Genomic DNA, 16,030 nt, shown 5'->3' with positions numbered 1-16,030 from the left:
GTGTAGTCTGGGTCATGATTCCGTTTAAGTACAATTTAATTGACAATGAAATTTAATAAGATGAATAAATTTTACTTAATAATTTATAATACTATACTATACTATACTATACTATACTATACTATGCTAACAGATTTCTACTACAGTGCTACGTGTTTTGCTATCTTGTTTTACGTGAAACCTCACGCTGTCTCGTTCGGGATATATGTTGTATCGAATACAATGGTAACAAATTACGAACGATAAATCTAAGCAAGTATTAACTTTCAAAATCGCTACCTAAATTCAAAATAAACCAAGGAACTTGACTAAAAAAAAAAAATTACTATATTAGGGTTACCCGTAAATGATTACATTAACCCGTATTCGTGTCTGTAAATTGCGTGTGTTCTCTGGTCGATTTGCCTGTTTTGCTGGACGAAAAAACCTCAGTTTCTGAGGGAAAAAACCTTGCTATCTACGCCTGAGACCGACTAACTCAGCCACGGAGAAGGAACTTGACTAGGACTATATGCTATTAGAAAATAATTGAATATACCAATTAAGTCAATAAAACGGCTAAATATAATTAAAAACTAAGCGTTCGCCGGAGCTATAAAATCCTGCCCAACACGTGGATTGGATACCCTTACCGATACTCTTACTTACTGAATATGGCCATAAACACTAGTATGAGGCTGCTACGAGTTTTCTCCAGTAAGAATTTTTGACCCAGTCCGCCTCTGCTTCCAGGAGAGGGTTACATAGTTTTTTCTTTAGTAACTTAGGATTTTTTTTTTTTTTTTGTACAGAAACAACAAATAGACTAAAGGATACACGCAGTTACAAACATAATATATTGAAGCCTCAAGATATTAGTTGTTTTGGTGCTTAAACATGAGGCTCCCAATTTCAGGTGTCTCGATCGATTGTTCGAGAATTTGATTATAAAAATAGCAGTGAAATCACCGTAATTTATCCGAAATAAACTACAAAAGTAGTATGAATAACATCAATTTAATTGTATCTCATATTGTGACTATTCCTTCACAACGAGTTACCATGTATTGCACTTCTTTGTAGGCGCCTCCGTAGCCAGGTGGGCAGGAGCAGCAGTGCGTAGCACACGCTTCTTGATTAGACCGGGGTTCGAGCCCGTGACCATGAAATTCGGAGGATGCGGAAAGGTCAGGGAATGACCACCGCATATCCCCGTAACAATATGGCCTTAGTTGTTAATGCTCCTAAAAACCAAAATAACAACAACTTCTTTGAGTAAGTAACGCTTCACTAATCGAGAAGACTATTGTTACTTATTCTCAGGGGATACCAGCACCCAGGCGGCACCGTTTCAAGGCTAGTGTGCCTATCATCGGTGGGCAGGTAGTTATCTCAGTGTTGCAATCATGCCAATCCAGGTGTGAAATGAAATTCCACAATATGAGAGATGCCAGTTGGTGTATATAGGCTAACTAGCCTTGAAACGGTGCCGTCTGTGTGGTGGTATCCCCCGAGAATAAGTTACAATAGTCTTCTCCATTGGTGAACCGTTACTTATTCGAAGTAGTACAATACATAGTAACTCGTTGTGAAGGAACAGTTACAATATGAGATACAATTAAATCGATGCCATTCATACTACTTTTGTAGTTTATTTCGGATAAATTATGGTGATATCACTGCTATTTTATAGTGTATTGCCAATCCGAAACATATTACACGTTGTAGCGTTTAGAGAATTTAGATTATACTACCGGCAAATAAACTGAGTTATAAAATATTTAGTCTAACATTACAAAAATTAACAGTTTAAAGAAAATAGTATTTTTCGTGTTTGCATTCAGAGCAGTTAGGAAACGCATCTATAGTTTGTGAACATTGCCATTTCTGATATGGATGCTGCGTGTTTCAGCAACGGCCACCGTGAGAGTGGATGTTAAACTGTGATACCTTAAAACTATTTATTTAAATAAAATGCGAAATGATTGTGTAAGCTGAAATTAAAATATTGCATAAGATTATATATAGATACGATAGAATTGGAATTCCTACACCATTTGTAAGTTTGTTACTTGTGCATATTTTTCTTATTTTGAGATGTTTTAAGTAAAATCATATAACCACGTTCTTCTGGGACTACCTGCTATTAACAAGTCCAGTCCCACCATTCAGGGTATCCGGATTGAATATTGTTGGGAAAAAGAGCAGTGTGGAGGTTTTGTTTGTTTTGGGACGCTTTTCAATACGAGGCTCCAGTACATTGCACCGTTTTAATCCCCGAATGACCGGTACTACGTGTTTAAATATACATGCATGTCAGTCATTAACTTTTAATCTGAATAACCGTAAAGTACACAATAAATTTGAGATAATTGTAGTGTTAGCTAGAACCACGAATGATATTGTCTAATGAACAGTTTTACCCCCTGGGTTTCATATCTGGTAAGTATGGGCTTGGCACACCCAGGTTCTGAGCTGGATATCATCATTCTTCTTTTTTCTTTCCTTTCTGTGATTCCCTTCTACTTCTGACTCTCTCTCTGGGTAATTCAGGAATTTTTTTTCGGCTGGTGCAGCAAAAGCTTCAGTCTTCCTTGCACCATATAGCTAATGATAATAATAATTTAAAATTCATGCACTGTGAAGTACAAAAATGCCGAATTAAAGAGGGTTCGACAGATTTGCTGATCAGTGCCAATTTTACGCTGAACAAGTTTCGCCAGGGCCCTGTGCAAATATTATCTTTTGAAATTAGGTGCATGTAAGCAGTTGCCTACATGCACCTATATCATATCAATATCATATGCTGCAGCCATTATTATTTATTCATTTTAAGTTATTTTTGTTCTTGGATATCGTGCCTTGTCTAGCTGGGTACTAAAAAATATATTTCTTGATGCATTTCATTCCATCCATGTTTACCCCTTCCATCCATGGAAGGCTAGCTGACCTATAGTAAAAGAGATTCTCAAGAATCTCCTTTACTAATAAATAATCACTTATTGGCAAGCCCATCACGGCCTTATAGCTACAGGTAAGCCCATCACAGCCTTATGCATCCCACAATTGCCTTTGGAAACACTATTAAGGAGACACTTCTCTTGCATTTATGGAGTCGTGAGCTTTCAGCAATTTTTGATCAAGTTGGCAGTCTCCTTCCTGTAGCATTTTCTAAAGACAGACTTGTGACAGTTGATTCTGAATTACTTAATTAGCAGAAGTACAGAGTTGGGGACTAGTCTGTCCATTTGTTGAAGTTTGTTCAGTTTAAAGATGTATAGAGAAGACACAAACCAATTGCCTGGTTCGTGTGTTTAGGATGGTGCTTCAGTGACTGTGGTAATGATGTTGGGAGAAACTGTCACTTTTGAAAGTACTGCAGGAGGCTCTCATGAAAGGCAAGTATATTTCCAGAAATAAAGTTGAAGGATTTAAGAAGTGGAATGTGGGGCATATAGAATAAAATGCCAATGTGATATCCAGGTAGACAGTCAAGTTGTTGTTTGGCATTTAATACATTTATAATTAAGAAGTTTGCTGTGGTAGACTTACTAGCTATGCTATAATGATCATGACCAACATGGTTAAGGATAAATTGTTTAGAAAATTTAGGTAGAGTGCAGTTTTGTTCAAAATTTTAAGCACTAATGAGGAAACGGAGAAACATTTATCCATTCTCTATTAACCCAAAAGATCCTTTTTTGCCATAACCCAAAAGAATTTTTTTGGTTAATAGAGATTTTGTCATTACTCAAAAGGATCTTTTGGATTATGACATTTTTAAAGAGGGAAAAAGTTTGAAGTAATGTTCAAATTAAAGCAATGCATAAGAAAATCGTGTGTGTAGACACCATAAATTTTGAGCATAAAAAAGGTGAATGTTATCAAATTCCAGCTGTCTTTTTTTTTTTGAGGTGTAGAGAATTGATAATTGTTTTAACCTAGTCCTTAGAGTTTATAGGGCCCATATGAAAGATATTACCATCAAAATTCTGAGCATTGAATGAAAGAAGGTCATGGTTAAATGTGCAAACAAGGTTTCAGTTCAAGGTTTGATGGTAGTGAATTTTTCAATTTGTGACAGAACCTTGAGTTGTTGATTTTAGAATTGATAAAGTGTGCAGTGATGGTCCTTTTTTATTTTGTTAAATTCTGGAAGAGGAATAAATAATGTGTTAGCCTGTACTCTATGCAATTTCTGTTTATTTTTAAAAACCAAGAACTGGGAGGGGGAGTGAGCACCACCATGCCTTAAAAATGAAAGTTTACAGGCTGAAATTTTAGCATTTGATGGAAGCCATGTAGTGGAGTTAAAAAAAAAGATATGCCATCTCATTTGGACAGAGGAGAAGACCACCCCAAGGGTAAAAATTTAGAACAGTAACACAATGATCTTGGCTCAAAAATTTAGTATTAAAGGATCTATTTTTAATTATCAGTCTGTCATTTTACTTTTGCAGTGAACACTGAAAGGAAGAGATTTAGGAAACAGATTGTTGTCAGAATTCAAGGAGACAAATGATGTTAGATCACAGACAACATCATTAGGAAAAATGATAAAGTTATTTCCTTTAGTCAGGGAAGAAATAATGGGCCTAAGATCAACAGTTTCAAATTTATCGAATGAAATGGGATATTGGGGACCCTTCTGGAAAAAACAAAAACCGAGATCTTCAAGCTAAGTTTTAAATTAAAATATTTGTAGAATTTGATTAGTAGTATTGGCAGTATGATGCAGGGAAGCAGAGTTTATACAGCACCAGCTAAAAAAAAGAAAAATATATATATAACATGGGTGGTGTTAATATCTAGAGTATTTATATCTTTTAGTGACAAAGTGGAAATGGCAGTTAACTGTCCACAGTCCATTGCAAAGAGGAATAGGTATTGGCTTGAGTTCTGCTAGGGCCAACAAATCAGAAAATTTTAATTTCAGAGTAAACATTTTTTGCAGAATAAGAATAGATTATTTTTAATTACGTGTTGATGGAAGACTTAAGGCATTTGGCAACCCACTATGTATATTCTGATTGATTGAGTGACTGATTAACTTTGAAAATAAAAATACATGTTCATTAATTTAAATACTTATTTAATGAACATTACTTGTCTAACAATGCATCTCATATTTAAAAATCCATCTCATCTTAAAAATACATCTTATTTAGAACTTATAATACTTATTTGTTAATTTTAAATTAAAATTTAAACATCTTATATAGTTCTGCTACCGTGATGTTTCTGTACGACTTGTCTGTGAACATCCTTTTGAAGTGTAACTTTAGGAATTGCACATTTCAGTAATTAGCCAGAGACATACTGTATATTATGCCACTTAATAAATAAATAAAAAAAAAGTCTCAAATGAGTGTTTTGAGCATCATTGGCAAGTGTTCCTCCCCTTTTCACTGCACAGTGCTCTCTGCAGGGGCTGCATTGCCAATATTTTGTCTAGAGCAGAGGTCGTCAACCTTTTAATACCTACTGCCCACTTTTGTATCTTTGTTGATGGAAAAATTTCCTTACTGCCCACCGGTGCCACAGTAACACAATTTGGCGTAAGTGCGAAGTAATTTTTAGATCGGAGGGTTTGTAAAAAATATGTACTTAAATTTATCTTTTTATTTATACTTTATGTATGTTTATACATCGATAATTTAAATTTAACGAATATCTGCATCTCCATTGGTACAACGCCTACTAGTGCGGGAGCTGCTTAAATTGAAGAAAAAGAAAGTTAAATGTGAAAACAATAAAATTTATCGAAATTACCTTTAATTAATGGTTAATGAGATCCTTGTGGCTGATGCTGTGAGACTGCATGTAGGTAAAGTGCCTGCCTGGCAACCCAAAGGTTGCGGGTTCGAATCCCGCCTCGGGCTTGGATCAAAGTACTGCAAAAACCTTGGGAGGTGCACTATGGCCACAGAAGCCGATGCGCCAACAACTACCAAAAAAAAAAAAAAAAAAGCTGTGAGACTAAATATTTGGTTCGATTTTCCTAAGGAACAAACGAAAATCGGTCTCCTTTTTCGGTGATATTCAGACGGTTTCTTTGTTTGGTGATAATATGATTAACAGCACTAAAGCTTGATTCTACAAGATATGAGGTAGGGAAAGGTATCAATAAATTAAATATCATTTTCCACATATTTGGATATAACGCAGGCATTTTTTTATTTTGTCAGAGTTTTTGGTATCCACTACTATCGAAATTATATTTGCTCTCTTCATCATATTTAAGTTCTAATAGTTCTTCTTGGCAAGTTATATCAACCTCAGCAAAATTTGCAGTTAAAGGATTTATCATTACACCTTCAAGTTCAAAATATCTTTAAATCGTTTTTCCATATCCAATTTAAGTTCGTTGAGGTGGCTATTGAACCTTTCAATCTCCTCTGGAGTTGCATCATCTTTTATAGATGACAATTTGGGAAACTGATGAAATTCTCTCTTCAAAAGATTATGATGGAGAAGATCAAGTTTTTCGATAAATAATGACACAATATTTTTGCAACTGATAAGAGTTATATTGGCTCCTTGAAGCTGCAAATTAATTTTATTAAATCTCTTGAAAATGTCTGCCAAATAAAAGGCATCATTCTTTACTGTTTTTAATTGTTGACAGAGACCAGCCTCATTATTACTTTCAAAAAACTGTATGACACTATCATATAATGCTACAAAATGAGACAAGCATGTATCCTTTGAGAGCCATCAAGCTTCTGTGTATAAAAGTAACCTAATAAATTGCTCATTATTGTCCTGGCACAGCTGTCGAAACATTCTATCATCTTTGGCATTAGATTTGATCTTATTTACAGCTCTAATTATTATACTCAATGATGAATGGAGACTTGTACTTAAATGTTTTCCTACAAGATGTTGTCTGTGCACCACACAATGAATACACAAAACGTTTGGCACTTCTTTCTTCAAATCAGCAACAAATCCACGATAGTGACCTACCATTGATGGTGCTCTATCAATAGTGCATGCAACAATATTGTTCAAAGGTATATAATTTTTTGCAAAGTATGATTTCACAGCATTAAATATCGATAATCCTTTTGTATCTGTAATAAGATTTACAGTGAATAGCATTTCTTCTTGCAATGTATTGTTTTCGTCAAGGTACCGTACATATGTCATCAATAGAGCATTATTATCTGCAATGGTAGACTTGTCCAACTGTATGGAAAATGAAGAGTTTTGGAGAATACCTATAAGTTTATTTTCAACATTAACCGCCATTTCATCAATGCATCGCTTTACTGTGCTATCGCTAAGGGGCAATGTTTTTAAAACTTCAGGTGTATCCTGATGCATTACTGTTGAGATATTCTTTGATAGAGGGCAATATCAAAGTTTCTCCAATATTATGGCTTTTACCACTTTTTGCAATTAATTGTGATGATAAATCCAGTTAATCCATCTTTGTTTTTTGCATGTTGTTTCTTAGACTTAAATGATGCAGTTATTGTTGAACGATTTTGAAATATTTTATACATTTCTTGAAAATATTCAGTGGGCTTTATCTTTTGGATGCTTTATAGCAAGATGTTCTCACAATCGACTTGACTTCATTGCTTCATGTCTTGTGGCACAGTAAACACATTGGAAGCTGTTTATTTGTAACAGATTTGATGAAACCCATCTTCAGATACTCTGGTAAATAGCCATGAGAGTATTTCTTTTTTTGGGACATGGGTTCACAATTTGTTGCACAATTCATCAACTCGTTCCAAGCCATGGACGTGTGCTTACTCTCACTGGTGAGCTGTGGATATTTTAACAATGGGCTCGCAGTTTTTCCGACTTTTTACTAAGTAAATTTGATCAGTCACGGAAATTACGTCATCCGCGGCTTCCACTAGAGGCGCTTCCCACGCTCGCACTACTAGTAGTGTGATTAGAGCGCGTGACGCATTTTTCATGACCGATATGATATCTCGAGTCAAGGGCGGATTTAGGGGGGTGGAGAGATGCAACTTATTACCCCCTTAACCATGCGTATAAGTGAATGTGTAAAACGTTCCTAGGTCTATCTAAAAAAAAAAAAACTTAAAAACCTGGTTGTCATGCTTCGCCTTACAATGATAACTGGATACGACAGTGTCTGGAGTTCTAACTTTTTAGAATTTTTGAATACTATGACATCGCAATCGTGCTTCCTGAAGTTACTGCTGCAGTAAGTATGATTGCAACAATACAAATATTTGTCTACAATTTCTTTTTTCGCCTCTCATTTTCGTTACATTCCATTGTTAGGTTCCCCTGACAGCTGCGTATGTCGCAGCTGTCATATTTTATTGATCATTCACAGATGAAAATCTGTGAATGATCAATAAAATATTTACAATAAAAAGCTCTTTTATTTCGTAATCGATATATACAAATCAAAATACCTAAAAGAAATGTGAAGGATGTTTCGCATAAACCATCTACTGCACGTGCTCGGCACATGCGCAACTTTTTTTTTAACAACTAGGGAAATATAACAGATACATTTTTTTTCATGATAAAATTTTAATATTGCGAATAAAAAATAACTGAAATATTTCCCATATCACAAATAACATAAAAACTATCACAAAACATTCCACGATATAAAAACAAATATTACATAAAAAACAAACTTTCTAGAAAAAGTGTGCAAAAATCACAGAATACATGAAAAAAAATTATTTCGCAAATATTCAAGAATATTTTATTCTAAAAATTGCCACATAGAATTTACTTTATTGATATTTGTTGTCGATCTTTTGCTTTGCTCAATAGCTGAGTGATGATTACAGAGGAATGATTTGACGTAACGATCCGGATCGAATCAAAACAATGGTTTTCCATTTAGATGTCATAATCTGCAACGTGTTTAATTGTCAACATTATTCATTCATTCACTCAATATTATTCATTATGCTGAAAACTCGCTCAGCTTCACCACTGCTAATCATAATAGTTTCAAAGATATTTTCTGGCTTTCTTAATTGAAAAGATAATTTCACTCGATTTTAAAGATAAACTGTCTTTGACAAAATCTCTAAAATCATTAATTTTTATTTCATATTTCATCAGAAAACTTAAATTTCTTATTCGGTTTTCACCCTCTTGCCACCGAGACGAAAGTTCTTTCACATTCCACGATTTCGGGTAGCATATGTTTAAAATTTCTTTCAATGGTATGGTTATTTTCTTTATTTAATTTAAAATTGCTCTGTTGCATTAATAACTTATTCTTTAAGGATAACATAGTGCATTTAATAACTTGTCACGAGGTAATTTTTTTACTTTCGATTTTGATTCCTTCAAATTCTTTCCACTTCAACATGCTCTCAATTTTAGCTTTATAATTTCCTTCAGGATTTTTCAAATTAGCAATAGCACAGATAGTTGGAATAAATTCCAAATAGCAAATGCTTAATGTACGGTACTCACCTTATACAATGTACAATAGTTATTAGGGTGAATTGATGGCTAAATTTTGGGTTGAATAATTTAAATTAGTAAATTAAAAGCGAGATAAAAAAAAAAATTTTTTAAATTAATTTAATTTGACGGAATTTAAAATAAGCGCAAGGAGGCAGAAGTGCACAACTCCGTCCCTGGTTGTCATGAAGGATAATTAATTAAAAAACTCTGAGTAATATAAAACTGATAAGGCCAATAGTCATAACGATGGACTTTCGTTTAGTTAAAAACGTCTTCAGTTGGCAAAGTTGAGTAGAAAGTGAGCGCGTGCTGTATTTAAAAGAAATATCTATACTCCCATGATGCTCTTTGGAACACGTGGTGGAACACAGCACGCGCTCACTTTCTACTCAACTTTGCCAACTGAAGATGTTTTTAACTAAACGAAAGTCCATCGTTATGACTGTTGGCCTTATCAGTTTTTTAATTATCGTTCATGACAGCCAGGGACGGAGTTGTGCACTTCTGCCTCGTTGCGCTTATTTTAAATTCCGTCAAATTAAATTAATTTTTTATTTAAAAAATTTTTTTATCTCACTTTTTAATTTACTAATTTAAATTATTCAACCCAAAATTTAGCCATCAATTCACCCTAATAACTATTGCAGATTGTATAAGGTGAGTACCATACATTAAGCATTGCTATTTGGAATTTAGTCTAACAATCATGGTATTTTAAGAACTATAATTTCTCATATAGTTCGAATAATTAATTTATATGCTTTTACCATTGTGATTCTGTAAAGCTTCTGCAAGGTAAGAGAGCTCCTGCAGGATGTCGACCATTACTGCTAAATTGTTAAGAAATTCCAAATTTAAAAGTCGATTTAATAATCCTGAATATTTAACTTATGATTCAAAATGTTTGCACAAAGCGGGATGATTCCTCCAACCCACAATTGCCGTCCACAAGCTGGGTTGGTTGGTTATTAGGAGCATTAGCAACTAAGGCCATATTGCTCCGAGAATATGCGGTGGTCATTCCCTGACCTTACCGCATCCTCCATATTTGGTGGTGACGGCCTTGAACCCCGGTCTAATCAAGAAGCGTGTGTTACACACTGCTGCTCTTTCCCACCTGGCTACGGAGGCGCCTGTCCGCAAGCTAAAAGCTGCTCATCGTGAGCAGCTTTTAGCTTGTGAACACACGGCCAATCTTTATAGTTTCCACATCAGATTCTTTAGCAATCATTCTTAATTCGCGCTAGTTTTTTTTTTTTTTTTTTGGAGATTGGGGCCGACCGGGCTAGCCGGGTAGGTAAAGTGCCTACCTAGCAACCCAAAGGTCGCGGGTTCGAATCCCGCCTCGGGCTTGGATCAAAGTACTGCAAAAACCTTGGGAGGTGCATTATGGCCACAGAAGCCGATGCGCCAACAACTACCAAAAAAAAAAAAAAAAAAAAAAATTGGAGATTGGTGATATAGTTTTTTTTTTTTTCAATTATTGCCTGTATGCCATTATATTTTAGAACATTTTCTACACAGTGAAAGGCTCGACAAAGTTTCAAAATCTGCCAACATTTCATCTTCGTAAAGTTTATATAATATCTTGATATATTTAATTGCTTCAATTCCCCCCCCCCCTCCCACGTTGCTACTCTCACTAGTTCTTTGAATATTATGCAAAATGTCGGAATCACATGGATATTCAGCTACTCTGACCATGTAAACATAAACAGAAGAAATTTACTGGAAGGTGTGGATCACTCACTCACTTCTCCGAAAAACATATGCCTGTTTGTTGCAAATTCGTGTTGAGAATTCTATTCTCAACACGAATTCTATAATTCGTGTTGAGAATCTTTTTAATCCTCTGACTGGCTATGGAAAGCATATTGACTAGTGCGACTTCTTGGTATGTGACTGTATAGGTTTTACGGACACCACTAACATTGTGAAATGGTAATCCCTTTCACCCTTAATTCGCACTTTCTAATTATCTAAACTGCCTAAAGGCCAGAGGTCAGAACAATGCATACAAAGTTGTCTCTCTTAATCCTTTTGTTACATGGAACTTTTCTTCGTTCAACGGAAACTATTTTAAATGTAATTACCAAGGGGGAATAAAAAAAATTCGCTGTAAAGAAGTTCGTTGAACAGAGGTCCGACTAATTAAATCAAAAATGGAGCAATTTTAAAATACATAACCGATTGATTGTGCTATGAAAATGCTGGGAATGGGAAACCGCTTTCCCCACCGCAGTTTCGGCTCTGGATTCTCAATAATTGCATCCAGGATTTCATTTGTAAAATAAATGATCGTCTCAACAGTGGGCTCGCAAATTTTCAAAAAAAAAACAAAAAACAATGGGCTCTTGCGAGCCCACTATAGCTCGCCATTGCTTACTCTCACAAATCTAACCACGTTCTGCCCCCCACCATGAAAGAGGTACAGCTGGAAGACTGAGTGATGGTTGGTGGTAAGTCCCGCCCTTGTTATGTGCACTAAACTCGTGCCTTTGGCTGCGGAGCTCATTCGTTGCTCCCTCGTCCACGAGTATACTTCGAGAAGTGTCCGGTGAATTATTATCTATATTCAAAGTTTAGAGATGGAATTCAAAAGTAAATTGCAAAAGCATATTTTAAAAAGTCAAACTCGTGAAGTTATTAGCAATATATTTGATATAAGGAGGAAGAACAAAATTTGTAACAACGAACAAAAACCCCCACTGCCCACCAGGAAAGCTTGAATCGCCCACTAGTGTGTGATAGGGACCAGGCTGACGACCACTGGTCTAGAGTCAGCAAATTTATAAATGCATTCTTGATGCTGATTACAGTTGGCTTCATCTTTATTATGCTATCTAGATAATTTTATTCAATTTAGTATATATATGCAGAAATTCTGTATTTGCACTCATATGTAACAACAATGCATTTGGCAGTAGCAGGCACATTATATATTTTTTTTTATTGGGGGAGACAATTTTCAAATATATTTCTTCTGCTAACATTAGTAGTTGGATGTCTTCAGAGAATTTTTAGGGTTTTTTTTTTTTTTTTGAAGATTTTGGATTTTTAATCAAGATTTTGCATGCCTTATGAGATTGCAGTTTACTTTTTCATTTACTTGGGAATAAAACTGTTCAACCTTTTATTACATTTTGGAGTAGGACCTCTATTTACAATCAGGATTGGCCCTAAGGTGGCTCTACGGTTTTTAAGGCTGAGAGTCAATGGGTAAATGAATGCATCTGTTTATACTCTGACTTACACAATTTGTGATTGTTTACACAATCACATAAGTCAGAGAAGTTTATAGCTAATCATTTTGGAAAAAATATTATCATTAAGTGTGTGTGGGTGGTGGTCATGTGGGTTTGCACCCTAGTCAACTCAACCACGTGCTGCTGCATTAACCACTCGGCTATGTTTGGGTGACATTACAAACAATAGACATAGACCAAGTGAGACTGGGTCAGGTAGAGTTGCCACCTTTTCAAAATCAGTGACCTGATGATTTTTTGGGAATGGGAGGTAGCTAAGGTAGTCACCCTTTCTAAAATAAAAATGCACTGTAATTTTAATGGAAGAGTAATTTTTTTTTTAATCAATAAAAAAAAAAAAAAGTCCAGTACCCACATCTACACAATCCATGTCTCCTGCTTCTTCATAATAAGCTGTTTTAAAGAAGTGTTCTTGCTGTTAATAAGGTCTAATTTGAGGAGTTTTCTTGTGGGATTTTTCCTTGGACTAGAATTTGGAAACCGAGAACAATAGTGTAAGTGCAAGTGACCGGGCTAGCCGAGTGGGTAAAGTACCTGCCCGGCAACCCAAAGGTCGCGGGTTCGATTCCCGCCTCGGGCTTGGATCAAAGTACTGCAAAAACCTTAGGAGGTGCAATATGGCCACAGAAGCCGATGCGCCAACAACTACCAAATCAAAAAAAAAAAAAAAAAAAAAACCCCCACAGCATTCATGAATGGGGGACCCCATGTTCTTTAACAGCCATGCCAAATCAACTGCTCTTTTACATCCCTCAACAGTGGTGAGCCTGGCATTATGGTAGTTTTATCATTGTCTGAGAATTAGTGGAAATAACATTATCCTTTCTTGGTAGAGCACATTATAATTTTAATAGAACCAGTAAAATAAAATAATAAATAAAATAACTCGGCCTACTTACGTACTATCTTTTCTTCTTCTTTAAAGTCAGTTCACTAAAAAGAAGGCTTTTTAGTGAACTGACCGTTAAAAAAGAATTGCAAAAATTCCTGAAACCTAGGTGGCAGCACTAAGAATGAGTAACAACAGCCTTCCAAATAGAGGACTGTTAATAGTAGTAGTAATGGCAAATGATGCAAGAAAGCTTGCTTTCTTGCATCATTCATTAAAGCATAAGCAAAAAAAAAAAAAAAAAATCAGCTAGCCCATCCGTACCCTCCAAGAATTTGTCTAGTTCTCCCTTGAATTTATTCAACCCATCCACTTCCATAACAACAGATGGAAGCCAGTTCCAACAAACAACCACCTACTGGCTGAAGGAAAACTTCCACACATCTATCCTACAACCATCCTTCCTCAGCTTGAATTTATGTCCCCTCATGTGTATAGTCTCAGCAAGCGGATGAATACCATTAACATTCATCTTACTCAATCCAGTCAAGGCTTTAAACACCTCAATCAGATCTCCCTTCAGGTGCCTCCCTATCCCTGCTAGCTAAGTTTCTGTATATCATTGACAAAATGCCATGAGCTGTTCTAGCAGCATGTCTGCACTTCTCAAAGAATTTCATGTCTGACCTCACACTTACCCCAAGGTCTTTTTCATTCTCCACTACCCTGAGTGTAGTACCACATAGTTAGTACATTTCTCTGGGGTTACTGCTACCCATATGCAGTACCTTGCATTTGTCAATGTTATAAACTGCAACTGCCATTTCTCAGCACAACAACCCAAATATCCTAGATCTTGTTACAGTAGCTCACCCTGATGACTGTCGTTAACCACCCTGCCAACCTTTGTATCATCTGCAAACTTAAGACATTAAGCCTGATATAATTTCATCAATATCATTGATAAATATTGAAAACAATAGATCCAGCACTGAAAATTGGGCAAATCCACTAATAACATTAGGCCACAAAGAGCAGTCCCCATTGATAACCACTCTCTGTCTTCTTCCACTTAACCATCCTTTTTATCCATAGCAGTAATTTGCCCTTTATGCCAAATTGCCCCAGTTTGTATGGCAGTTTTCTACATGCAACAGTATCAAAAGCCCTCCTGAAATCTAAGTATATGATTATTATTATTATTACTAGCCATATAATGCAAGGAAGCCTCAGGCTTATGCTGCACCAGCTAAAAAAAATTTCTGAGTTACCCTGAGAGAGAGAGAGAGAGAGAGAGAGAGAGAGAGAGAAACAGAAGGGAATCACCAAGAAAGAGAAGAATGAACCAGCTCAGGACCCTGGGTGTGCCAAGCCCATACTCACCAGATGTGAGCCCCTGGGGTGATGTCAAAATTATTTTTTTCATCCAATTCTTTGGTCACTGCATCATAGCAACCTATCAAATTAGTTAGACAAGATTGACCCTTGACAAATCCATGCTGTGATTGCAGTATAATTGCATGCTTGTCCAAATGGTCTTGCATTACTTCTTTAACCAGTGATTCCATTATTTTCCCTGGAACAAACTTTAAGCTAACAGGTCTATAATTACTTGTGTTATTCTTTGATTCCCTTTGTGAATTGGGGACACATTCGCAAATCTCTGGTCCATAGGGATCTCCCCTGAATCCACTGATGCTCTCATAATTATGGCTAAGGGTTTGCTTACCTCCTTTTCTGCCTTCCTTAATATCATTGGTAGATTCCATCTACACCCAGGTGCCTTTTTTATGTCCATCCTCAACCATTTCTCCTCCACTTTCCTTTCAGTTATCACAGTCATTTAGCTCCTCGTTAGAGTTTGGTAAACATTTGGCATCCACTACCTTAAAGAATTCCTCATGTGTGAATGTAAATACAAAATACCTATTCAATATGTTTGCAACCTTAGCAGAGTCATCAACAGTGAACCCATAAACATTAAGTGGCCTAATGTGATTTGCCCCCTTCCTTCTACTTTTAATATAAGCATAGAAATCTTTTTTCTTTGTATTCTTTGGGAGAGTCTTCTCATAATCTGCCTTAGTTTGCCTAACATCATTTGTGACTTGTTTACAGGCTAATATTTATCTGCTGTATCACTTTTGTATCACTTGATAATTTTTATGCATCCCATGCACTTTTCTCTGCCATGTCTCAATAGTTCATCTGACATCCATTGAGATCTAAGCCTTAAACAGTATTTCTTAGTAGCTTCTTTGAATACTTCCTTGAATATTTCCCATTTAGAATTTGCTGTTGGTAATATCATTAGTTGGTCCCACTGCACACAATTTAAACAGACCTCTGTAGTCACCCTTAAGAAAGCAAAAGCCTTTCCCTTTACCCTTGGCAGTAGTTAGGTCTTTAATTAAATTCCACATTTGTACACTGTGATTGCTGCCACCCAGTGGGTCTTTTACCTGCAGATTCTTAATGCACGAAGAATCACTGCTGATAACCAGACCAAGAGTATTGCTTCCTC

At 35.9% G+C, this 16,030-nt stretch overlaps 2 protein-coding genes across 4 annotated transcripts in view; one reads left to right on the top strand and one right to left on the bottom strand.

The window, feature by feature from the left end:
- The first annotated feature begins 1,879 nt into the window (after positions 1 to 1,879).
- The window catches only part of LOC150079459 (PAT complex subunit CCDC47), a 264,969-nt gene continuing 250,818 nt past the window's right edge, over positions 1,880 to 16,030 (top strand). For all 3 annotated transcript variants that reach the window (XM_090383780.1, XM_090383779.1, XM_090383781.1), the window contains exon 1: positions 1,880 to 2,038. The gene's annotated coding sequence lies outside the window, so the exon portion shown is untranslated. The remainder of the gene's footprint in view (positions 2,039 to 16,030) is intronic.
- On the bottom strand, positions 6,697 to 7,308 carry LOC150079460 (protein ZBED8-like). Its single transcript, XM_090383081.1, has one exon. It carries the CDS (start codon positions 7,306 to 7,308, stop codon positions 6,697 to 6,699), a length of 612 nt encoding a protein of 203 aa, XP_090239207.1.

Source organism: Mastigoproctus giganteus, chromosome 10 (assembly GCF_048544385.1).
Source record: "Mastigoproctus giganteus isolate SK-2022 chromosome 10, ASM4854438v1, whole genome shotgun sequence".
Lineage (NCBI taxonomy): Eukaryota > Metazoa > Arthropoda > Arachnida > Uropygi > Thelyphonidae > Mastigoproctus > Mastigoproctus giganteus.
Note: the sequence above shows the minus strand (reverse complement) of the source record. Positions and strands in the feature narration are given on the sequence as shown.